At 53.6% G+C, this 24,486-nt stretch overlaps 10 protein-coding genes across 10 annotated transcripts; 5 read left to right on the plus strand and 5 right to left on the minus strand.

Moving 5' to 3' along the window:
• Window positions 1-402: 402 nt before the first annotated feature.
• Window positions 403-2,514, plus strand: J4E84_009546 (uncharacterized protein; the record flags this gene model as incomplete). The annotated part of the gene is made up of 3 exons (XM_049392108.1): window positions 403-921; window positions 969-1,968; window positions 2,018-2,514. The coding sequence occupies 3 exons, from the start codon at window positions 403-405 to the stop codon at window positions 2,512-2,514; spliced, it is 2,016 nt and encodes a 671-aa protein (XP_049240089.1).
• Window positions 2,515-3,340: 826 nt separating this feature from the next.
• Window positions 3,341-8,136, minus strand: J4E84_009547 (uncharacterized protein; the record flags this gene model as incomplete). The annotated part of the gene is made up of 3 exons (XM_049392109.1): window positions 3,341-5,873; window positions 5,920-6,218; window positions 6,268-8,136. The coding sequence occupies 3 exons, from the start codon at window positions 8,134-8,136 to the stop codon at window positions 3,341-3,343; spliced, it is 4,701 nt and encodes a 1,566-aa protein (XP_049240090.1).
• Window positions 8,137-8,586: 450 nt separating this feature from the next.
• On the plus strand, window positions 8,587-10,414 carry J4E84_009548 (uncharacterized protein; the record flags this gene model as incomplete). The annotated part of the gene is made up of 6 exons (XM_049392110.1): window positions 8,587-8,623; window positions 8,721-8,803; window positions 8,855-8,871; window positions 8,930-8,941; window positions 8,989-9,086; window positions 10,053-10,414. 6 exons carry the CDS (start codon window positions 8,587-8,589, stop codon window positions 10,412-10,414), a joined length of 609 nt encoding a protein of 202 aa, XP_049240091.1.
• Window positions 10,415-10,796: 382 nt separating this feature from the next.
• J4E84_009549 (uncharacterized protein) lies at window positions 10,797-12,085 on the minus strand (the record flags this gene model as incomplete). Its single annotated transcript, XM_049392111.1, has 3 exons — window positions 10,797-11,370; window positions 11,436-11,567; window positions 11,691-12,085. 3 exons carry the CDS (start codon window positions 12,083-12,085, stop codon window positions 10,797-10,799), a joined length of 1,101 nt encoding a protein of 366 aa, XP_049240092.1.
• A 467-nt stretch (window positions 12,086-12,552) lies between these two features.
• Window positions 12,553-13,753, minus strand: J4E84_009550 (uncharacterized protein; the record flags this gene model as incomplete). Its single annotated transcript, XM_049392112.1, has 2 exons — window positions 12,553-13,516; window positions 13,569-13,753. 2 exons carry the CDS (start codon window positions 13,751-13,753, stop codon window positions 12,553-12,555), a joined length of 1,149 nt encoding a protein of 382 aa, XP_049240093.1.
• Window positions 13,754-14,053: 300 nt separating this feature from the next.
• On the plus strand, window positions 14,054-14,906 carry J4E84_009551 (uncharacterized protein; the record flags this gene model as incomplete). The annotated part of the gene is made up of 2 exons (XM_049392113.1): window positions 14,054-14,132; window positions 14,182-14,906. 2 exons carry the CDS (start codon window positions 14,054-14,056, stop codon window positions 14,904-14,906), a joined length of 804 nt encoding a protein of 267 aa, XP_049240094.1.
• Window positions 14,907-15,522: 616 nt separating this feature from the next.
• Window positions 15,523-17,823, plus strand: J4E84_009552 (uncharacterized protein; the record flags this gene model as incomplete). Its single annotated transcript, XM_049392114.1, has 4 exons — window positions 15,523-16,497; window positions 16,550-16,914; window positions 16,972-17,392; window positions 17,452-17,823. The coding sequence occupies 4 exons, from the start codon at window positions 15,523-15,525 to the stop codon at window positions 17,821-17,823; spliced, it is 2,133 nt and encodes a 710-aa protein (XP_049240095.1).
• A 179-nt stretch (window positions 17,824-18,002) lies between these two features.
• J4E84_009553 (uncharacterized protein) lies at window positions 18,003-18,633 on the minus strand (the record flags this gene model as incomplete). Its single annotated transcript, XM_049392115.1, has 3 exons — window positions 18,003-18,050; window positions 18,101-18,269; window positions 18,431-18,633. The coding sequence occupies 3 exons, from the start codon at window positions 18,631-18,633 to the stop codon at window positions 18,003-18,005; spliced, it is 420 nt and encodes a 139-aa protein (XP_049240096.1).
• Window positions 18,634-18,929: 296 nt separating this feature from the next.
• J4E84_009554 (uncharacterized protein) lies at window positions 18,930-20,880 on the plus strand (the record flags this gene model as incomplete). The annotated part of the gene is made up of 2 exons (XM_049392116.1): window positions 18,930-19,146; window positions 19,202-20,880. 2 exons carry the CDS (start codon window positions 18,930-18,932, stop codon window positions 20,878-20,880), a joined length of 1,896 nt encoding a protein of 631 aa, XP_049240097.1.
• A 2,228-nt stretch (window positions 20,881-23,108) lies between these two features.
• MAT1 (CDK-activating kinase assembly factor mat1) lies at window positions 23,109-24,319 on the minus strand (the record flags this gene model as incomplete). Its single annotated transcript, XM_049392117.1, has 2 exons — window positions 23,109-24,031; window positions 24,079-24,319. 2 exons carry the CDS (start codon window positions 24,317-24,319, stop codon window positions 23,109-23,111), a joined length of 1,164 nt encoding a protein of 387 aa, XP_049240098.1.
• Window positions 24,320-24,486: the final 167 nt, after the last annotated feature.

The raw sequence follows: 24,486 nt of genomic DNA on the forward strand, positions 1-24,486 counted from the left end.
ATGTGGGCTAGTTGCTGGGTGCTGGCACGGCACCTGATAATAGGCTGAGGACGCGAGGCCAGGTTTTGCAAGCCGCAGTGGGCTATAGCCCGCGCTGCATTCGACGTGCGCGGGCGAACTGCCCCCCCCAGCCCAGTCTTATCAAATCACCGTGGGGGCCTACCACCCGGCCTCTTCTCGTGCAGTGCCTCGTCCTGACCCCGACGACACTCTCTTCAGTATCCGCTGGAGAGAGCGACGCCCGAGTCGCAGCCCGCTGCACCCTCGCCAGACGCGAACTTGAGCCGACGCACATGCGAAGCAGACGCAGCAACCCGGTCCCAATCCCGCGCAGCCCCACCCGCCCATCTTCGCAACGCCAATTTTCTCTCTCCCCTCCGCCCAGGGTCCCGCGCCGACGATATGAACAGCTCGACTGCGCAGTCGTGGAGTGCTGCCGAGCACTTCCAAATGGACCCGCCCGCTGAAGACTTTGCCGGCGCTGAATTCATCGACTTCGACAATCTTGACCTGCACTTCAGCATCGATGGGTACAATCACGAAGGACCCGCCTCTAATGGGAACCAACTCGCCGATCTGACCGAGTCGCTCAATGTCCACCATCTCCAGGGCCAGTTTCCCCCGCAACTTCCCCAGGACCACCATCATGGCCCCAACGCCAGACAGCACGCCCAGAATCTGCCTGGCCATGGCTTGTCCCAGTCAGCCAACACTTTCTTCGACTATGGCATGGCCCAGTACAGCCAGGCTGGCACCCCGTCTTTCACCCAGGCCCAGGACCAGATTTACCGCCCACACCAGGGTGTTCCGCCCACGCCAAATAGCATAGAAATGCATGGCGACCCCCATCGCTATCTCCAACAATCAGATCACCACCAGTCGCTGTTCGACCAGAGATACCATATGCGCAAGGACGATGCGGTATGTTGGACTCGGACACTACCACAGAATCCCACTGACCCGTATAGACTTTCACCCCACTAGTTTCGCCTGCCGTGACGCCCCACGATGCGCGCTTCCAGATTCCTGACTTCACAATGCCCGGAGCCTACTTCAGCCCTCTTACATCCCCTGCCTTGAATGCCCAGAGCCAACAGCATGTGCACCACCAGTCGCAGCACACAACATCCGGGAGCTCGACAGGCCACTCGCCCATCGATGTGGATATGGACATGCTAGGGGAACCTGCCCTGGTGCCACAGGAACAAGGACGCAGGAGTCTACGGAGTACCAACAAAAGGAATGCGCCGCGCACAAACGGCAACGGCCGTGTACGACAGTCCCCTATCGTTAAACCTAACAGGCGGAAAGCAACTGTGTCCTCTCTCATTCCACCCAAGGAGGTGACCGAACTCATGCAGGATGCGCGACTGACACGCCCGTCTGCCAACGGTCTGGATGTGCCAAGGACTCGTGAAAGCTCAGAAACCGATTCTATATCTCCTGAGCCTATGCTGTCGGAGATGCGACCGCCGCCGAAGCCTACTTCTTCAACAGCTTCCCCTGCCATGATGGCCCAGCGCAGCAGCCAGAACGGCACTCCGGCCACTCCTGCATCTCTCATGCGGATACAACCTTCGCCCGATGTCAGTGGCTCCCAAGAAGCACCACCAATGCTGGAGGATCTCACCCTACCAGAGGCATCACTAGACAGACCAGGGCTATCAAGAATCGATACAGCTATCCGGAATGGTGATGGTGACGCCTCTCGTATGTCTGCGCGGAAGACACCCAAGTTGAATCCTCTGAGCACGCCAGGCGCCTCCATGTCAGCCAGACCTAGTCCGATGCTGGACGCCATGTCTACCCCAACGAGTCCAGCCTTCTCTATAACTAATGGCAAGAAGGACCCAAAACTGGCGCGCAACCCCAAGAAGAGGAACAGCGTTAGCTCGAGTCTTGTCAGCCCTGCATTGAGGCCCAAGATCTCACCAAGCATAAAGCCTTTACTACCCGACGGCGGAAGTGGTAAGTACCCCTCAGTATCTGACTTGCTGTCTAGTCTAATTTGCAACAGGGGTAACTGACAACACCCACGCCCTTCTCCTAGCATCCAAGTCAAACTACCAGAACATACTTGATGGCACCACCGTCCCCGGAGTCGTCTACCCCACATCACTTTCCACTAACCTCACTTCAAAACGCACATCTCACAAGATCGCCGAGCAAGGCCGCCGAAATCGCATAAATATGGCCCTCCAAGAAATGCAGGCTCTTCTCCCTTCACCGCAGCTTGGTGCTATTCCAGACGCCAAAAGCCCCGATACAAACGCCCAAAACTCCAACAACTCCAAAGCGGCAAAGGTTGAAAGCGCCATCGAATACATCAAGCAGCTGAAACAGGAGGTATCGGAGCGGGACGACTTGATCAGCCGAAAGGACCAAGAGATGGATGCACTGAAAAAAGAGCTCGCTGCGCTGAAGGGGAAAGGATCAGAGGTTTTGACTCCCGAGGCAGCAGCCCAGCTCAAGGCTGAGCCCTCTTCCAGCCCCAACACTGAGAACGAGACTTGACGAGGCACGGTGATGATATGAGTTATCCATCTACCTGATATTGCTCGGCTGAGCACTTGGTAACATCTGCACGCTATGTACGCATCCTGCTTTCTGCACTGCATCAGAAACGACGTAGTCGCCACATGGCAACGTCAGTTCGACGTTTCCATACTGTCGTGACCGTGTTCAGCAACACTCGAGACGGGGCCCATGTTCCACCTTACCGTACATGCTACATTAATTTGGTGGTTATCGGATTCGCGTTGAACTCAAGGGAAAACGTCTAGTCTGGACAAGACGACGTTTGTGACTTGTTCACATGTTAATACCCAAGATCCATACCTTGTGTGTGTTACAATGGCATGCAAATGTCTGTCTGAAAGCAGACAGGATTGTTAGCATACCAATTCGTGTGAAAGCATCATGTACTGGTACAACCAGATGTATCGAATATTTGAACCCAATCAATATGTGTGGTGCATCTTAGAAAAACAGAAAACATCAATGCTTCAAGTCTTTCCAACCTCAACGCCCTACTGTATGGCTGCCACAGCAATGCAAATGGCCAAAAAAAAAATACCCTATATAGTCCCTTAACGCTATATGCAGATGAAAACCGTCCCGCAAAAAACTCCGGTGTAATGCAATGTCATGAGCAGATCATAGCAGTAACCCGGGAAAACGCCTCGCTTCATGCTCTAGAACTGAAAGGTGAAGGTAGTGTGAAGTCCAACAACATAAGAGACAAAAAGCGAACGTGAGAAAACGACATGAACGAAATGAAGGTGTTCTATCCCACGAGAGAACTTGAACATAGAATAAAAGTGGCATGATACTTGTGTACTTACACCTTCCGCGCACCAAAGAGACTTAAGTTGATTGCAGTCTCATTTCCATTCGGGTTACCAGAAGATTCGGCTAGAATTTCCCACCTAGGCTGTACAAAAGGATAGTGCCGTATCTCCCGGTCTTGCCTCATTTGCAGCTTGCCCGGCGCCTGCGCAATCATCTGGCTCTGGCTACTAGATTGGCCTTGACCCGCTGCAGGAGTAGGACGCTGCGAGTAGACGGGCGATGGTTGCATGGCGCGCTGTTGCATTTGCTGCATCTGTTGCATTTGCGACATTTGCTGCAGTGGAGAGGGTGAGGCCTGGCCTGACGGGGTTCTTTGGAGTTGTGCGGGCAGCATCTTGTTCTGCGGGTGCTGGTGGTACTGCTGCTGCGCACGTATCTGTTGAGCCTGTTGAGCCGCTTGCATTTGCTGTTGTCTTTGTTGTTGCTGTTGGAAATAGCGTTGTTGCGGTGTTGCAGAGCCACTCGCAGGTACCTGCGGGCTCTGGTACGGTGATGGCTGATTCTGAAGGGGCGTTGGTGTCGGTGGTTGCGACGATGCCTGGACCAGAGGGGTGTTGACGGGCTTGGCCAGGACAAGCCAGCCGTCGACGGGAGCCGTTACTCCCAGGATGAAGACACAACGCGCATCGCTTGCAAGCCTTGCTCCTTCCAACCGAGTAACGTGGAACCGAACGTCATCCGTTATGTAATCGGCCAAGAACACAGTGACATCAAAGACATGTTCGGTAATCGTAGGATATAGTTCCAAAGACGGATGCATGAGCAAGGCAGCCATGGAACTCATCAAAGCGGTCTGATGTGGATGTGTAGCCTCGGCCAACATGTCCGGTGCATGAGATACTACCAGACGAAGTAGGGCGTTCAACCAAACATAAATCTCTAGAACAGAGAGTCTGTTGTCTTCAAGAGCTTGACTTATGCCTTTGAACCTCTCGACCAAGGCTTGGAGAAGCGCAATCTGTTCCGTAGATGTCGCGCGCTTGTTGGAAGTCAGATCGATGACAGTGAGATATTTTTGTACCACTGCGGGCGAGACCTTCTCTGGTTCCTCTACTTTGACGGTGGATGTCATACACAAAAAGCTAGAGGCATTCAAGATCTCGCGTTCAGCGTGCTGTCGTATTTGGTCGGTGAGAGCAGCGTCCAAGCTCGCAAGTAGCCCCAGTCCTGAAGGTTGATCCTCTTCCACTGCTGTCTTGATGGCACTCAAGAGAGAAGCAGAAAGTACCTCACCGGAACCTCCCAGCGCGGTTGCACTAGATGAGAACAGCTGCTCGATAGTCGCTTGGCAGATTGGTAAAGACAACTCGCTAGTAAGTGCAAAAACTGCAAGTACCTGCTGTTCAGGGCTCTTGTCGGGCAACCGTAAGTGACCTTTGGGGTCAAGTAGGCTGTCCAACGACGGCTTGAGCAAATGACTCGAGGCATCCCTGTTCAACTTTGACAAGCATCCTGGATCGCCGGCAATGCGATGTTTCAGAACATGCAGCATGGGCTTACTGCGTAGGAACTCTGTGACTTGTCCCTGAGCCTTCTGAGAAGTAATGGTTGAAGCAAGCCCAATCACCTCACTAACACATTGCGTAAAGCACCCTTCAGTTTCCAAGCAGAGCTTTCGTTGCTCCAAGCGGTATCGATACGCATCTTGCGGCGAACAAGACTGAACTAGAGCGTCAGACGGCAGAGTGATCATCATGCCTTTGAGAGCAGTTTGGAGGCCACCTTCAGAAGGATTGGTCTTGAATTTTGCGATGCAAGTTCTGAGTGAATCAAGGAAGGACGCCAAAGGAATACAGCCTGAACCAACAAGTGTAGGCAAGGCTACCCGTAGGGTATCAGTCCTTTGAGCCATCAAGCTCAGAAGCAGCCATTCATTCACGACCATGTCGAAGGTCGGCTCATCGAAGCAGCGCAGCCGATGGAACCATGCATGGTGATTGTTCAAGTGGAAAGAGCCCTTGGCTAGATGTTCCTCTAGGTTGCTGACGATCTTCCTCAGTACTCGGCCCATCATCTGTTGATCCATGCTGGTACCACTCGAAAGTATGCGTTCAATCTCGTCATTGGAAGACGATCCTGTTTGCATGACCTCACCCATGTTGTCGGAGGCTGGTGAACAGGCTACAAGAGAGTTCCTTTGGTTCAGTTGGCTCAAATCATAGTTGAGGAGCTGGGGGAGTTGGCCATCAGCTTGTGCTGTACGAGCTAGACTGGCAAGACTAAGCAGTAATTCGCGATCCGGGAGTCGGACAGTTCGTAGAGCGGCATATCTTGTGGCAATTCTAGCAAACAGTGGGTCAAAGGCACCTATTGCACGAAAGGTTCTGGCGTGGTAGTTGATCGTGTCCGCAGCAGAAGCAAGAACACTGGAGTCCAAGGATGTAGTTGCGACGCCGACAATGTCCGCAAGGATAGCAAGGTCTCCGAATCGCTCAAGGTACGATCTTACAGTGTGAAAGTCCCAGGGCGTTAGAAGAGAGACCGCGGCGGTTTCTTCGACTGAGGAGTCCTTCGTGGGTATGCTGTGTAATGTAAGCGAAGTCATGGTTAATTTACGAGAATACTTACTGCGCGCTAACCTCGGCATACTGAGCGACGTGTTGACGCAACCAAATGCCCAGTTCGAGCTTGATCGTCGAACTGAGCTTGTCTAGCTCTTCGTCGTTGAGCTTATTTGTGGTACTGTAGATGCCAAACAAGGTAGGTAAGGTCTGAGATATCATGTGCTCAGCGTAGCCAAGAGCTCGTTGTTCCAATTCGGCGGAGTGTAAGGTTCCACGGAGGAGTGTGCTCCGCAATGTACGGATTTGGTCCGGTAGCCCACTGAGGGGTATCTCGGTGATCAAACGCAACGGCCAGGACTGCGGCTATCGAATAGTTAGAACCAACAGATGGAACTTGTGGGGCATGACTTACTGAAGACAGATCTGTATTGTGACCTGTAGATCCCGTAGCAATAAGCCACTGAAGGTAGCGCCCAGTAGCGAAAGTCTTTGAACGGACCAGTTCAGCAACGATTTTGAAGAGTATATTTGAATCGCCGGTAGCAACCCACGTCATGTCGCGGAGGTGTGAAACTATGCCGTCATATACGTCCGCGCCGAGATGGTTCCATCGACGAAGTAATCGCGTCGCCAGATAGATCCTGTGTGCTCCTGCTCGGTAATAAGTACATGCCCACTGGAGGAGAACACCGATCAAGCGTGGAGCGTCGGCGATTATCTCCATGCAGTCACAGGACAAGTCCTCAATACGCACTGGCTTGCTGTAGTCTACCGAGTCCAGTACCCGATAGACGCGGCCAGCCGGTGTCTGTGAGGCCGAAGGAACTTTCTTCGGCGATCGCAGGAGCCTAGCGTTCCTCAGCTCGAGCCTCCGGATCGCTTGCATGACATGTGCATGATTCTTCCTTTCAGCGAGATTCCGCAAGAGGGGACAATATCTGGCCCACGCAGTCGGAAGCAGCAGGCAAGCAGGTCGTGTGGCGAGCAAGCGGACAATGGTGTTTTCAAGGTATTGCAAAACGGCGATATAAGGTCGCAGATCCTCAAGTCGATAGATTTTGTCGAGCTGGGTGAGCAATGACTCGGCGAGACGTTTGCCGCGGCGTCGACAGCAGGTTACAGCGGTCCAGTAGTGTGATATGGAAACGACCAGCAGCCAGATAAATAGGCGTTCCGAGGGACAGGTATCCAAGCCATTGACTATCCAGTCGAGAAAGTGGTCGTCGTCGAGCAGATGCTCTTTGTAGAGATGGGTCGCAAGCTGGAGGGCGTAGGTGATGCGGGGTTTCCAATCACCCTGGCCAATGGTACTGATGACGCCGTCTATGAATTGCTCGACCGAACTTGTCCAGCCTCTGCCCCATGTCACGGTACCGGCCTGGCCCTTTCTTTTATGCGCACGCAGCTCGTTGATACCTACGCATTTGGCCAGCCACAGGGCTCTCGGCAGAGGAATGTGCTTGTTCAGACATTGTTCGAGCAGCACTTTGCCAGTGAGGCCGTGCGGTATGGTGCGGCTGAGGCGGCGAAGGCCAATGGTTGGGTTGGCCAAGTCGTGCAGCCACTGCTCGCGGGTCGAGTCTCGCAGGGTCAATCGCGGCGGGGGCTTGAAGGTGTTTGGGGTTTGGAGGCGGCCCGTCTGCTGTCGCTTCTCCAGCACGGCGACGAACAGGGTCGACAGGGTGCTGAGGCCCGACTTGTTCTTGAGGTTGTTGATGAGCGAGGGGCGTGCGGTGTTGGACTCGTTCATGATCTGGGGCTTGTTGCTGACGCCTGCCTTGACTAGCGCCTCGGACAGGTTGTCCTCGGGGTTGTTGCCGGTCCATGGAAACAGATCGGCAGCCTTCCCACCGGGAAAATGGACGGGTGGAACGACGACTTCGGGCCCACCGGGTTTGGGCGCGTCCTTGACTCCGGTGCCGCCGGGCAGTATGCGACGCTGGTGCGAAGCGTCTCTCAGGTGCAGGGAGCCCGGGCGTGGGGGCTGGGGCAGGTTGGCGGCCGGCTGGTAGGGAAAGGAGTGCAGGGGCAGCTCGGTGCCGTGGGTCGGGATGGTGGTGTAGAAGAGCGGCGGGCGTCCTCGCGGGGGCGGCCTCGCGGCATCGTGGAGGGCAGCGTGTGCCGGTGGACGGTCGTCCTCTAGGGCCGGGTCGATGCAGTCCGGCTGAAGGAGGGTGTGGGCGGGCTTCGAGGGCCGGCGCTGCACCTGGGACCGAGGAGGCAGGGCGCTGCCACGAGTCTGTAGAGATTCGTGAATCCCCGGGCCAGGTCGAGAAGTCATCGCACACACAGCGGCTTCATCGTTGTATCAGGCGCATGCAGTGGGTGGGCCAAGGGAGCGAGCGACGAGGGCTGCGAGGTCAGGAGCCGCGTCGATGGGGCGGCGGCATGTGCGAGCCTCACACGCGGGCAGCAAAGGAGGGACGGCGGTGCGGCTCGGATGGGGCTGATGGGCAGAGCGAGGCGTGTCGAGGGAGCGACGGTTGACGTGATGTCTGAGGTTATCTTGGATTGCGAACAGCGGAGTCGATCACCCGGTAATACGATAGAGCGAGCAGGGATCCACACTACGACGCACTACGACGGGGGCCAGCGCCATGCCGGCCCAGCAAGACACACAGCCGCCGCTCACGCCGCCCAGTCCGAGTGCTGCACCCTATCCTCCACCACCCATCTCCACCCGCCCACACACCTGCCTACACCTGCCCGACACCTGACCGCCAGCTCCACGATGGCCTCCAGAAAAGACATGCGCCGCGCCGACCTGAGTATGTGATGCCGCACCGCGCCCTCATAGGGGTTCCACGGCTCGACCCGTCTATCCCAACGCCATTGATCACGTGTCTAACGCACCTCCTCCTGCAGTCGTGCCCTATGCCGAGCCAGAGAAGGCCAAGGACGACAACGACATGTCGAGCACGCTCTCGAGCACACTGCCCATGGCTGCTGTAAGTGCTGCTCTCCCAATCCCATGTTGCACGGCTGATATCGTGTCCCAGATCTTCACGCGGAACAAGTAGGCAACACCCAGATGCGCACAAAGCTCCATGACTGACATCACGCGTGCTGCACAGGATGATCGGCTGGTAGGCTTCCCCATCTTGTGCCACGTTCCCTAATTGACTCGACGCAGGGTTGCTGTAGTATTCGCTATCCAGTCGTGGCTTGCTGAGACCCCCGAGCAGAAGAAGACGTCGACTACACCCGCCTACTTCCAGGTTGGCATGTCTGGTATGTGCCCATTCCCGTTGTGCTTGCTCAGACAGCTAACCAGATCACAGCCATGTCGCTCCTCGTTGTAAGTTCGGCCCTGGCTCCGACAGATCTCGTGTTGATGCTGTACCACAGACCTACTCGTCAATATTCCTCCCCCCACCACCTATCAGGCCGGGCCAAGCATCTGGCACGGAGGCGTTTGCTGCTGCGCCGCCGTCGTAGGCCGCCGTAGGAGAGGTTGGTGCGTAGCCGGTACTCAGGTAGCAACGGTACCGTGTAATTGTATAATTCGACGTCCTCGCCGAGCAAGCGACAATACATGTCAGCTCGCTCGTAATACCCATATCACTTGCACGCCCCATGTGTCCCATGCTACCCTCGTCTTGTCTCATTCGCACCTCCAGCCTCGCATCCGGTACCGAGCCCTGAACGGCAAGCATCACCCTTTTGGCGCGCACAGACCACGGCGGGGCTCGCCTTCCTCTCCCGCCGCATTCCCCACCTCTTTCTCTCAGCCTGCTCTACGCTACAAACCTTGGAACCCTCACTTGCACCCTCCCGACTTGTCACCACCCCAAAACCACCCCAACTCCACTCCCAGCCCACCCAAGAAATCGCCGCTACCCAAAGCATCCATACCCAACTACCCCCCACCTACACGCGCGCTCACCGACTGTCGTATGTCCATCGAGAACCTCAAGACCTTCGGTAAGTCGTGACCCTCGAGGCGCATACCAGGCAGCTACTGACACGATATTCATAGACCCGTTCGCGGAAGCGGATGAAGATACCGGCCAGGTCAAGCAGACTCAGCAGGACTACATTCATATTCGTATCCAACGTAGGTCCCTCACCGCCCTTGCCCACTGATGCAAAAACCTCACCACGCACCCAACCCATTCGCACACCTCGCTCCTGCCCATAACGGCCCGCATCTGCCATACGCTATTCTTTAGCCGCACCAGGCTAACACGACATTAGAGCGCAATGGCCGCAAGACCTTGACGACTGTCCAAGGTCTCCCCAAGAAATTTGACCAGAAGAAGATCCTCAAGGTGATCAAAAAGAAGTTTGCCTGCAATGGCACCATTGTAAGCGACGCCGAGATGGGCGAAGTCGTCCAACTCCAGGGCGATCAGCGCAAAGACGTCCAGGACTTCTTGACCGACAAGAAGGAGGGACTTGGTCTCGATGCGAAGACGATCAAGGTGAGTCACAGCCCGGCACGATTTAGCATCGAGTCACAGTCTAATCAGAAATCAGGTCCACGGTTTCTAGTCGTCCATGACTACTACCTTGTGCCTCCTCGATATGCCAGCTGCCCTCGTCCGTGGCACGGCTAAAGCGGCACAGCTTTTTGTAAGCTTGCGTCATACGCCTCTATACCAGGATGAAGAGAGGGGCGGAGTACGAGGCTGGTTCGAGCACATGCGCGGCAGTGGAATGCTGGGCGCCGAATGAATGCGTGTACCTGGATTATCGTTATTGCTACTGGCAAGAGCTCAAATGACATGACCACCTTCCTCTACACAGTGGACTTTTTTCATGTAGCATGCTCCACGTGATGTCCGGTTCAGAGTGGAGCGCATATCTGCAGCTTCAGAGCTGGGTTTCCAGATCATACATGGCTACGTCTGAAGTTTCTAGGCACAATTACATGCCCTCATGATGTCCATCACATGTACAAATATTGTTACAACGTGTCTATCCCCAGAGCTACCAACACTATACAGCACCACCAGCCTGTACGTTCAGCATCTGCGACCAATACAGCTCTTCTCTCGCAAGCACACTCGGCGTGGACGCCTCGGTGAAGCCCCAGACCTTCCAGTCCTCCTCCGTACCCTTGATGACTCTCTTCTGCAACACCAGATACTCGACTACAGTCTTCTTAACTCCATTATCGATAAACGCCTCGTCGCTCTTGGCGACCGGCTTCTCCGTCTCCACTTCATCCTCGGATTTTTGCCTCTGTTGACGTGCCTTTTCCGCTCGTTGGCGCGCAGCATCTGGGACCCAGGGTAGCCGAGCAGCAGATATGGGAGACTTGGAAATTTTGGGCGATGTCGGCGTAGACCGTTCGACGGATTGAACGGATACGAGGCGTACAACGACTTGTCTGTACGCTGTGTCTGGTGTCTGCTCGCCCAAGGGCGACGCGCGGTGGCTCATTACGCGCGCGGATTTGAATTCGTGCAGGTTCCATTTCAGGGTCGTCTTGCCGCGGGCGGCGATTCGTTGCTTAAGTTTCTTTACGAGGGGTGGTAGGCATACTTGCTTGAGGGGCGTTACGTTGCCTCTGTTGGTTGGTTTGTGTTAGTGTGTTTGCAAAGTATGTCATATGAATTTTCGGGAGAGACGTACGAGGCGAAGCTTCTGTAGATGTGCTGGTAGTATCTCTTGGCTAGGACTTTGTATTGTGTGTTATGGAAGAGGTCGACGGGTAGATATTTTGTCCAGCCGGACTTCTGGATGCAATCGCGGTAGTAGTATCGTCTAAGGGTTTAGGTTAGTCCTATACGCTTTCAACTTTAATTTCGGATGTGTTGTCCTTCTTCTTCTTCTGCTTCTCCCCTCATGTCCCAGGCCCGGTCCTAACCCGAAGAAAGTCCAACTTACGAGTAGAGACCTGTTGCCTTTTGCTTGACAATCTCCCAGTAATATCTCAGGACCCCTCCGAGGCCGGGCGATTCATTGTACACGTCCAAGAATGGCGCCCTCACGATAGTATTTTGCAGCAGACCAATGTCCTCCGCCATGGCATCTGTGTTGGTTTGCGCTTGCTCAAAGTTGACATTTGGTGAGGGCGAAATTTGGGATCGGGCTGCAGCTATGGCTTGCGCTTTATCTTGTCCGAGTTGTCTGTGCTTTGCTGGGTGTGACGGGGTGCTGGAGAAGGCGCGGCGGGAGGATGGGTGGGTTATGGTGGGTTGGGCGGCGTGCAGGAGGGTTTGGTGGCGGAGGAAGAGACATTGTCGTTGCAGCGCCGGTATCCGTATGCTCCGGAGTGGCATTTGTGAGGACATTGCGGGGGGCTGGCTTATGCTCGGGGCGAGCGTTGGGCGTTCGCGATGAGGATGCTTAATATGTCAAAGTCGATCAATGTTCGGGCGCGAAGTTCGCGCTAGTGAGGTACATGTGCGATTGGTCGGGTCGCACCGTGCCCTGCTGAACTTGCACACTCACAAGCAAGTTACAAATTACAAGGACCAATGCAGAGAGTACTAGATGGTTTTCTGGTCAGGAATACTGTTCAAGTGCACTTGGTCGAGTGGAAGCCGAATTCCGTTCTTTATGCGCAAATCTCATGTCGTCATATATTCTTCCATCTTTCTAACATAATACAAGTACATGCTCGGCAGGAGCAGAGTGGTGATACAAGACGCCGTGTATGCGTCGCAAAATCCCAACTTTTCATAACGCCGTTTGTATGCATCCAGTCCTATACATGTTTACACCACCTCTATACCGGCGTTGGTAATCACATGTTACTGCTCTCTCCGAGGAACTTGAGCACACCTTCATATGTTCCAAACATGATGGCGGCACTAGGTACCACACGGAACATGTGAGGAACCAGACCGCCGTAGAGTGCTGCCATACCCTCTTCCTTCCATATTAGTCGAAAACACTGAACGAGGCCAGTGTACTTCTGTCGGCCATCTTCCATTGGTGCTTGCCGCAGACGCGTTCGCACAACCTCATGGGGATATGTGATGAGCGCTGCGACAAATTTGGCAGATCCAGCGGCAGTCAGCTTGCCAGTCCATGCTACAGTCTGGTCCCACACGGTTGGCGGTCTGCCACTAGCAATGACGCGCTCTTCTCTCCGTGCTAATGACAGCTTCATTTGCTCGTAAAGCATCCACTGTAATGTGCTCTCGGTAACGCCCAAGTAGCTTGCAGTCAATCCGCGATATAAGCCACGGACACCCTCCTTCCGTATGGTCTGCATGGTGCAGTCGAATGCGTTCTTGTATTGCCGCCCGCGGCCATCCGAGTGTGTGTTCTTGTCCAGTTGCAGTCGTGTCTTGACCAGCCAGATGGGATTCGTAGCGGTCCCAGTCACGATACCAGCCGCTGCTGCACTACACAGATGTACCCATGCTGCCTCTTGACCATTGTTGAAATGTGTGCTGATCAGACGCTTGCCGTTTCCGTATGCAAAGAAGTTGATTGCGCGTGCGGGGACTACTCCGATGAGATTTGGTCCCAGTCCTTTGAAGAGAGCTCGCCACCCCTCTGCCTTTGGAACCTGCCATAATATCTCTCCAGTTTCCCGTATGTGCAGTAGCGAGCTGCGGCCGAAGGACATGGTCTCGATGGGGGGCAGGCCGCGGGCGGTGCGCATTGCGGCGAGATGCTGCTGGTAGAAGGTGGATTGCAGCCGAGTCTTGAGGACATCGAGCGGGGCTGTCAAGGTTGCTGAGGCCATGCCACCCAGGCTGTGACAGTGTTAGTCCTCAAGGCGTGGTCCAGAGTGAACTGTAGTCTTACCCTCCGGCGACAAAATGCGCCCACGACTTTCCAGACTTGACATCTTGTTTAGCTACCGGTGTCCCATCTGGCTGTTTTGGAGGGGTGACTTCTCCCAGCTCTCGCGACGAAGGGGGCAGTGGTTGCAGCGGCTGGGTTGTGGCGTCTCGGAGGCCTCGAGGTCTGGGTGCTTCTTGCAGTGGCATCGAGGCAGGGGAGGCGCGTGGCGATTGGTGGCGGCGTGGGTTGAGGAAGGCGCACGCAAAGTCAAGGGTCGGAGGTTCGGGGTGTCGGCTGCTGTGGTATCATCAGGGGAAGTCGTCGCGCCGGGCAGTGAAGGGTGGTGGCATGTGTTTGCACATGCAGCGGTCCCCAGATTTTTGGAATGGTCATCCAAAGCGGCTAGCGGCTGGCGAGACTACCGCGGCGTCATTCACACCCCAGTGCCATGGATTGCGTTGTGAGCTCATCGAGGCCCCTGGGAAGAGCACACACCCCACGCAGCCATGCGACCAACATCGGCGTGCCTCGCGCCTGGCTTCGTCAAGCGGAGTCTGGACGAGTTCAAGCGCCTCTCCAACTTCGGTGAGCTCTGCAGCTGCATGTGTGCATGCGCCGCCACTGACACGCGCAGCACTCAAGCTCGAGGGCCTGCGCTCCCCGTCCAAGCCCTTTCCGCTTATGCACTTCGACCACGCTGAGGATCTGGAACGATGCAAGCGCATGAGCGACAAAGACATCGGCGGCTTCTCCACCGTCAACTTCGACCACCATCCTGTCTCCCAGACGGAACCCCCCCACGTCCGCTTCCATGGCACCATATCCACACAACTGCCACACAACCAGCCACACATCCAAAGAACGGGCTATGCCGGATGGAGGACACTTGATCGAGGCTCCACCATCTTTGGCAAGTCCCTGTGGGACGTGAGCATGTACAACTTCCTCGCAATCCAGTTCAAGTCGGACGGCCGCAAGTACTTTGTCAACGTGCAGACCGAGTCGATTGTTCCTACAGACATCCACCAGCACCTGCTGCACTCCAAGACACCGGGCGAGTGGGAAACCATTCTAATCAGGTGGAACGAGTTCGTGCGGACGAACCATGGGCAGGTCGTAGAGCCACAGAGGGAGATGTTGACACAGAAGGTGAGGACGGTGGGCATATCCTTGATAGACCGCATACCGGGGCCCTACGATCTGAGCATTAGCAAGATTTGGGCAACAAATGCGACAAACGAGGACGAATTTCTGAACAGCGCTCCTGTGCCGCGTTTGCAGTCAAGTGCAAACGATCTCAAGAAGGTCGCGAGGAAAGACTCAGGATTTGGCCATGCGTCACGGGAAACAGTTGCATAGATGTAGACGTTCATATCCATATCAAACTATGAAATCTTGTATACAGTCGTGAAATGAAGTCTGTACCGCCAGATCGCCGGCAAATTGATGGCTTGGTAACCTAGGCACCAATCGGGTAGTGATTGGGGCTCGCGACAAGTATTGTACGCGCTGCGCGCCGCCTCGGTTGTTCATTCCCTCCCACGACCTCCAGCAAACACCACATCCTGGACGTCGCTGCCTTGCCTGACAGTCAGCAATCGCCTTACCTGGATACAATGCACATATTGCGCGGAATCACACGACAAAGGTTTTTCTGTTGGCGATAATCGCCAACGCTGACACCGTCAACGCCCAGCGCTGTGTTCTGCTACAAGCATTAAACCGCCAAACAAACATGGCCACACCACGCTACCTCACGGCGCAAAAGATCAGCCTTCTTGTCTTGACCCGTCTCTATTGCACTTCAAGTCTTCCCTATTCCGCTACGATACCCGTACTTTCCTTCATCTTGTCAAACAATCTTCCTTCGGCACCGTCCAGCGCTCGGCCACAGCGCTCCAACATCTCCAGTCAACAAGACACGTGTTTCTCAATCGATGCCTTTGAAGATGTACTTCAAGAACACCCCTCCAACATGCCGGGCCGAACTCTTCTCGATCTCTTCCTCAAACACATGTGGGAAATGAACTCTTTCGATGCGCTGCACGCTCTCTTCGACAGTATCCTAGATCTGGTTACACCTCCGCCACACGGTACACAAGATCAAGAATCACCAGATCGGATCCATCTTTCCAAGACATCACCACTTGGAGCTTTTGTTCGCAGAGCGCACCTGGAATTTACGAGGCTGCAGTTCGACGATTCAATGAAACTATGGTCTTCATTTATCAGGTACAGAGCCCCAACAGCTCAATGGACAAAGAGATTGGCTGGCTTGGCATCAAGTGGTGTAGACATGGTTGTATCCGAGATGGGTCTGAGAGCTGGCGACGACATGTACGAGATCGCGTACGGGAATCTACAAGAAGATCAAGAGGAAGGAGCGGGCATGAGTTTGAACGATCTGGATCGAATCCTGGACTTCCAACTCGATAGGCTTCAGAGGTTCGGAGACCGTGTTCCTGGCGATATGAAGAGTCAACTTCGCAATATGGTCAAGTCGTCCGGCATTGTACATCGGCAAGCGCATCTCGTACAATTCTTCGATGCCTGGAAAGCCGGAGACTACACATCTGCTTTTGACAATCTACATCGCTACTACGATTACGCTATGCAGACTCGCGAGAAGATCCATTACCAGTATGCTTTACTGCATATGGCTATCCTTCAGGCCGACTTCGGCTGCTTTGGCGAAGCGATAGCTGCTATCAACGAGACAATTGCCACAGCCCGGGAGAACCAGGACATGACTTGTCTGAGCTTCAGTCTCAGCTGGCTGAATCATATGGCGAAAGCCTACCCCAAGCAGATGAGGGGTGCCGGTTACATGAGCATGCTCGGAACTGAGAGGGATGCGTTGGCCTTTTTGAAAGCGAAAGCCAAGGAGACCAAGATGTACAACCTGCTCTGCGCAAGTTTACTCAACGAGGCAAAGCTTTCTCTAGCGACGGCACGTAGTTCATGATCGCGTTGATAGACTACCAGGACTAACTCACACATAGGGTGACTCTATTCCCCGGGCATTAGAACATATTTATCAGTCTTCACATCTCAACATCAAAGAAAACGTCAACAGTTACGGTAGTCAAATGCTTCTCACAGGGACATTCTATCAGCGACTTGGCATCCCACATCTAGCCAACATTCATTACGAGCTTCTCCTCGATTGCTATTCACATTCCTGTCCGATTGAAGAACGTCTGCGTGCGATCGCTCGCAGAGCTTTCGTTACAAGCCAGAGCGGCCGCTACGGCGAGGCTATCATGATGCTAGAAGCTGTGGATTCTTCGGTGTACAAATCGCTCAAGTTTTACCAATTCTTGATACTTTGCATTGGCCTCATTAAGCTCAGGAGAGCCATTCGAAGGTACCATTTTACCCGCACCTGCCTAGATTCAAGTCATTCATGCTGACATCAGTGTAGATCCGACTGGTCAACGTCAACTCATTTGCTCGAAACCCTTAAACCGACAGCCTCGCCCTCTACCCCAACTCTCGATCCGGAACTCTCTTTCCTTCAACACGACACGTACATTGAGTACCTCATCTCCACATCGCAGTTTCCTCTAGCCTATCAATGCATTTCATTACTGGCACAATCTCTCAAAGAAGACAATGCAGACATCCAGCAGCGTGTTTCAGTGCTGCTAATGCAGGCAGAGTTATGGAGAAAAGCAGGTAAACCGGAGAGGGGCTTCAGCGTTGCGCTGCGGGCGGCAAGTGTGAGTTTCAGGGCGCGGCTTGCAAGTTCGCTATGGTCTGCAGTGGGCTGCCTGGGTGCGATACTGAATACTCTGGGGGAATGTCGAGAAGCGAGGAGGTTGGTCGAGACCGTGTTGCCGCAGGTACGTTGCCTTTTTATCCTTACTCGCTACGGAGTTGCATAAGCTGATGTCTGGAGCAGGCTCTAGAAGGCGCAGATACCATGCTTACAGGCACTCTGTACTCGCACCTAGCAGACTCGTATATGGGTCTCGCCAATCCCACCGCCTTGACAGTCTCGACGTCGAACGCTGGTTCCCACCCCCCCTCAACACCGAGAGCAGGCGAGCTGACATCAAACCGTTTCCGTGTCGCAAACATCGCCAAAGCGGAACTCTACGTCGACCGGGCGAGGGAATGCTTCCAAAAAGCAGCGTATCTGGATGGAGAGTGCGAGCAGCTGATGAAGAAGGCGATTATAGCGAAATTGAGAGGCGATGAAAAGGTTGCAGAAGAATGGGCTATGAGACATAACAGTGTTTGGGATGAGGGCTATGGATCACAAGATGTGTAAGGCTGCTACCAGAATGTCACATATGACAGGGCAAGGTGCAGACGCAAAGGAAATGTATTGCTGGCTACCCCAGCTTGCTTTCGCTCGTCGTACTATATACACATTGAACCCCACACTTGACCCAAATGCTGGCCCGCATGATTCTTGAATCAATGCTTGGGAGCGTACTGTGCAATAGCTTACTCATCCTTCTTGTGGTAGTTGACTTTATCGTTCCAGAAGAGGGTCTATCGTCAAGTCAGAACACTAGCCCATCACGTTGTCGTCGAAGTCTTACCTTGTCACCATCTCCCCAGAAGTAGTTCTTGGTACGGATGTTCTGGTATGCGTACTCGGGCCTCTCGGAGCGGGGGTTCTCGTGTTCCTCGTGGGCTACGTGCTCCCAATGAGCATCCCACCTGACCTTGGCGTTGACACTGGCGACGATGATGCAGGGGACGGCAACGCTATCATAGCATTAGCAGATTCTCTTGCTTTATCAACAACCCTTTTAATATGATGATCCGATACCACCATCCTCTCGCATGTGCCCTGGCTCCACGCCCTTCCCTCTGCCCCGTTTAACCCCCTCCACCTCCGGAACGGCCCCAAGTATCTAGGTACTTACTAGAGCGACAGCTTGCGCCAGAACTCGCCAGACTCAGCGGCGTGCTGAGCAATGTGGGCACGCTCGCGGTTGAACTCGTTGTCCTCGGTTCCGGCAAATTGCTTGGGGCTCTCGGAGCTGTAGTTGCGGCGGCCGGCGCGGGCAGGGGCGCGGGCGAGTGCCTGACGAGGCGCGGCGCGGGCGAAGGAGCGGGCGGCGAACATGGCGACGTTTGTTCGGCGTGATAGAGTGGAGGGGTGCAATTGGCGTTGGCGTGAGACGTGACGACGGGAGCTCGAATTGACGAAGCAGAGGCTTGGCGGATGGGCTGATGCGGAGTTTCCCGCTTGCTCTTAGCGTGGCCGCGCTCGGCTGCCGGTAATGTGACGTCGTGTCTGGCGCGTGAAGTCGCGTGTGACCGTGTCTTGCATGTTCCTGTAAAATACAGAACAAATGAGATGACGACGTGATGATGTTCTTGGTTCGCGCTCACTGTCGCTCTTCATAACCGATCAACGCCATGGTCCGCATCACCACCTGGAATGTCAACGGCATTCGCAACCCGTTTGGCTACAAGCCATGGAGCAACACGAGGACCTTCAATGCCATGTTCGACATCCTCGAGGCGGACATTGTCATCATGCAAGAGCTGAAGATTCAGCGCAAGGATCTGACGGATGACATGGTCCTTGTACCTGGCTGGGACTGCTACTTCAGTTTACCAAAACACAAGAAAGGCACTTTCCACGTTACACGGTCCTTGTTCAGCGGCCTTGCACTAACACAGTCCAGGCTACTCAGGCGTTGGTATCTACACTCGCCAATCCATATGCGCCCCCATTCGCGCCGAAGAAGGCGTCCTAGGCGCTCTCTGCCCTCCCGGCTCGACCACATCGTACCGCAACCTTCCTGAATCTGCCAGCATTGGCGGTTACCTCAGCGCCGCGCAAATGGCCCATCTCCCCCCCGATCTCGACGCTGACAGCCTCGACTCAGAAGGACGGTGTCTGGTGCTTGAATTCCCAGCCTTTGTCCTCTTCGGCGTCTACAGCCCAGCGAACAGCAATGGCCTACGAGACGGTTTCCGAATCGGCTTTCTCACAGCGCTGGAAACACGAATACGGAACTTGACGAAGATGGGCAAGCATGTGATACTCACGGGTGATCTCAACGTCTCGAGAGATACCATCGACACGGCCAGGGCGGAGGAGAATATGCTGTCGCAAGGCATGACGCATGCCGAGTATCTGAGCACTCCGAACAGGCGAATCTTCAACCAGCTCTTGTCCAATGGAATGGTTCCGGGTCAACGAGACGAGGGGAGAGAAGAGCCGGTCCTATACGATCTGTGTAGGGAGTTCCATCCTGACCGCGAAGGAATGTTCACACACTGGGAGCAGAAAATCAACGCTAGGCCGGGCAACTTTGGATCACGGATCGACTTCATACTGTGCAGCATCGCGATCAAGGACTGGTTCAAGGAGGCCAACATTCAGGAGGGACTGATGGGGTCGGATCATTGTCCAGTGTACGCTGTGACGAAGGATGTGGTGCCCATGTCACAGATATCAGCGACCGGTGAGCACGGTGCTGAAGATCAGGTGCACGTGTTGGACTTGATGAATCCAGCGGGCATGTTCAAAGACGGCATCCGGCAGCGAGATTATGACATAGTCACAGATGTCCCAGCACTCAGCGGAAAGCTCCTAGCCGAATTTACGAAGAGGAGGAGTATCCGAGACATGTTCACCAATAAGCCTACCCTACCGAAGTCTGCACCAGCGCCTACGCCACAGATTGTCAACGAAGAAATGCCGACAAAGGTAGATGACATGTCTACTCCCAGTACGACCATGGACGACTCCGACAGAGACCTTAAACTGGCCATCGCGGCTTCCATGGCGGAAATGCCTTCAGCAGTTGATAGTCACCTTGCATCCACCCAGAGCCCGCTCAAGTCGGTCGAGAAGCGACGCGCTTCGGCATCAGCATCGCCCAACAAGCCAGTCAAGCGGGGAAAATCCAATACCACAACCACGTCCAAAGCCCCCAAGAGCCAGCAGTCGCTCAAAGGCTTCTTCCAAAGCCGAACCAAACCTGCTGATGCAGAGCCACTCAAAGATGCAGCACCGCCCGCCTCGCCGTCTACGAACAACGATGCTACCAGCCATTCCACCATAGACATGCCTCGTCCGCTGTCGCCCATAACCTCCAAATCTTTCGACTCCGATCCGCGCGCCTCCCAGGAAGCGTCAAAAGAAGGCTGGACAAAGCTCTTCTCCAAAAAACCAGTACCGCGGTGCGAACACGGCGAGCCTTGCATCTCGTTCACGACCAAGAAACCAGGCATGAATTGCGGAAGACAATTTTGGATGTGCCCTAGACCGATTGGACCGACGGGGCAGAAGGAAGTGGGCACGCAGTGGCGGTGTGGGACGTTCATCTGGTGTAGTGATTGGAAGGGTAGTTGAGAGAAGGGACATAATACATGGATACTGATAGATGGTTCTGCTAGGCTATGAATACGCTGCTCTGTGGCTCGCATTGGTTCTGCTTACGATGACGATGCTAAAATCCTCAGGGCAGTTGTGGAGACTGAAGCTCGCCGCAGAAATAGCAGGCAAGGTCGAAAGTGTCTGCATAGTTACAGTATCACCTATCAGGCTCGGCAATGAGATTCATAGTTACGCCGGGGCGGGTAGAAGGAAGTTGAAAGTTACAGGGCTATCCATGTCAGACCATATCAATGTGTCATGTTCAACGGTGCAAACAAGACCACAGTCTCGACAACTAATATACTAAGTGCTCTACAAAACCGTTGACGTTGATCCTAGAAGCTACAGCACTATATGCATATACGTAGTACGTCGTAATGCTACTGTGATATCTCTGCTTGACTTAACACTAAAGTACCATGTGTGTGTTGAGATGTTGCATCAGTCGTCTCTACCTAGGTATAATGGCACTGCATTCGGCTATTACTCTACTAGTATACATTAGACGTTGAAAACTGCTCTTAATACACGTTCAGTACTTATTATGAAGCTGTGAAGATCTTAGGGAGTTCTAGTAAGTGTGTTAGGGTCACTATCTTGCTTTTTGTCAGCCCGTAGGCCTGCCTCGCAGACAGGCATATACCTCTATATAGCTGTACTAAAGCACTACCGATAAGTTTAAGAAACATTTGAAATAGTGAAAAGACAATTTAACAGGCGCTCTGTAAAGGCTGAAAGGTCTATGGGCTTTTCAGTCATAAAGGGATAGGTATCCCTTTACCCCGGTCGTGACTCCTCGCAGCCAGAGCCCGGTCGTCACCACTCGTACGTCGGTCACGCCCAAAGTTATCAGAGATACATTGAGTTTTATACAAATATTTCATTCCATGCTTACTAGGATTGATGTAGAAATGCATTGTACATAGATGCTACCTCTTGGACTGGGTTATAATAAGCTATCTGTTGACTTGACAGTACGACCACTGTATGTAAGGTCACAAAAAACTTGCTTAACTCATCTTTATATATTTAAGAGTCTTTCATGAAGTGCTTGCCAGGCTAGACATGAGCTTGCGTTGGCGATACTCCTGCCAGTCAGCCATCCTCGATTTCAACATCCAACCTTGGAACCCGACACCGAAAGAAGATGTCGTACCTATATGTCCCATCCACTTGTTAGAGAACCCAGATGTTGATTCAAACCTTATGAGTCACCTCCGCTTACGCCTAGGCACATCAGAGTCCTTCGGCACATGGGCGCGCTCGGACGAGAGGCGAGACAGTTTCGGCCATTATGACACCTGGGCACCTGGGCACCAATACACCACCACCCCTCCAAAACCGCAGCGGCAGAGATATTAATACACGACTCATAAGTGGTCTGATAAGTCCGCCAGCTTCACTGGGAATACTATATAACGACCTCATTGTCGGGACTGAAACACCACCATTATGCAAGCCCGTCACATCCTTCCATGCAGCCACCAACATTACAATCACATACTTGCATACATCTCCTTACATGTCAGCTTGAAGTCACGTCGGTCAAGCAAGTCAGCAAGCAGATCACTGCATATTGTTTTCAAATCACGCTGGGGAGAGAGGTGAGTTCTTTTTGTGTGCATTTTTGGTATCTTTTATCTATCTTTTTTTTTGTGGTTGATATGTTCTTCTGATGCTGCGCATGCGCGTATGATCGACGATGTGCATGCTACACCATGTAAGACATAGGGTCTGGACGGGGTATCTGAAGTAGTGACCACGAACCATATATCGTTAAAGGCAACTTGGTCGTGATCGAGAGAAAAACACACGCTTCACCCATGTTCCCACCATCAAGACTCAAAAGCCTCTTTTATGGGATCGTTCATTCTGTATGCACATTGCCTGAGGTATCGTGGGTTGTGATCGTAATCGTAATCCGGGAAAGAGTGGAAGGTGTGCTTGACTGGGTGCTGCACAAGAAAACGTGGCAGGCTGGTGACAAGTGAAAGACTTTTGAGTGCGCTAAGAGCAAGGGGAATGCCAGATCGAGACGTAGAGGCAAGCCGACTGTGTTGCCAAAAGAAGGCGGAACATATCGACTGGAAATGAGTGTTGATGTGTGGGATTCGCCGGCGTACCGAGAGGCGCAAATCGTTGATGAGTGACGTGCGGGCCTCCGTTACATGAAATGTGAAGATGCAGGCTACGTGTCTCGAGGATCAAGTGTTGAGAACATCGTCGAATGCAGGAAGGGTTGTATCCTCGTTGGCGCCTGGGCGAAACGCATCAAAGTCATCTGGATACAAGACCATGCTTGATGCGAAGTTGGTGATGTTACCGTAAGCAATGGTGTCGGAGACGAATACGTTGTCGATCAGAGTTGCGTCAGCCTGAGGATTTGCATCATCTTGAGAGTCCGTAATCGGGCTGTCGAGATAACCAACAAGTTGCTGATAGAACGGGTTGATGTCGTAGTTGGGGAGAGCAGGAGTGGGGTAACGGTCAGGTACGTGTTCGCCGGTGTGTCCAGGGACAGCCCTGTGCGCGGCGAGGATGTCTTGCTCGATGTTTATCCTCAAAGCAGAAGTCCTAGCAATGTCTCGCTTCGCGCGGCGCTTGTTGCGAGCGACGATGCGGCGGTCGATTACAGGAGCTACGATCGGTGTCGCTCGCAAGGCGAGACCGCCCTTCTCCACAGTTGAGTTGACAGAGCGTCCGAGGAAAGTTGACGACGAGGTGCCCTCGATAGCGACATAGGTAGACGCGTATCCCATTGACTGGACGTAGGCGATGATGTCCTCAACAGAGAGCGCAATGTCTGCAACTCCGGCGCCGATGCATGCAAACTCGAGGGAGCTATCGCGAGAGATGAAAGGATTACCCTCTTTATTGATTGAGAGAGACCATCCATAGAAGGCGAGGTATGACTCAGGTTCAGGTATGTGGAGGTGACCGCAGATGATGATAAGGAACCGGTCTAGGGGAGCTTCGACCTTTCCAACTTGGTCGCGGATGGTAGACCAGGCCTTAGCCATTAGAGACCAGTAAGACTTGTACATGTCGGCTTCCCAGAGAGCTCCGATGATGCTGGAGAGCTTCTTCATGGGCCACTTCTTCAACTCAGAGGCAGTGACGTAGTAGCCTGCAAAATTTAGTGAGGGTTACTGCAATAGTGAGAGATATACTTACATCGGAAAGCAACGAACGCGTTGAGAGCTTTCTTGGCTTTCTCTGGAGTGGTGAAGCGAGCATCGTTGACGGGAGGTCCGAGCAGCAGCAGCCTCGCTGTGAGCGCAGCCTGTGCCTTAGGATCTGGGATCAAACGAAACAACTGGATCATCTGCTTGCCACTGCGAGTCTGCAGAAATCTGTCGATTTCCGCTTCTGCCGGGTTGCGCATGAGACGGGCAACGAAATCATTGCTTGACATAACGAGGTTGAGTATTGTTGCAAGAGAGTTTGAAGAAGGTGATTTGGAGGGAAGGTTGCTATGGGTATAGGTTGTAAAAAGTGGTTGCTGTAGAGTTTTTGGAGCAATTGCAAAAGAAAAAAAGGTTTGAGTAGTGGAAGTGGGTGGTATTTCGACGAGATGGTGAG

The sequence above is a fragment of the Alternaria hordeiaustralica genome (genome assembly GCF_023758085.1).
Source record: "Alternaria hordeiaustralica strain BMP 2776 chromosome Unknown scaffold_30, whole genome shotgun sequence".
In the NCBI taxonomy this organism is placed as follows: domain Eukaryota; kingdom Fungi; phylum Ascomycota; class Dothideomycetes; order Pleosporales; family Pleosporaceae; genus Alternaria; species Alternaria hordeiaustralica.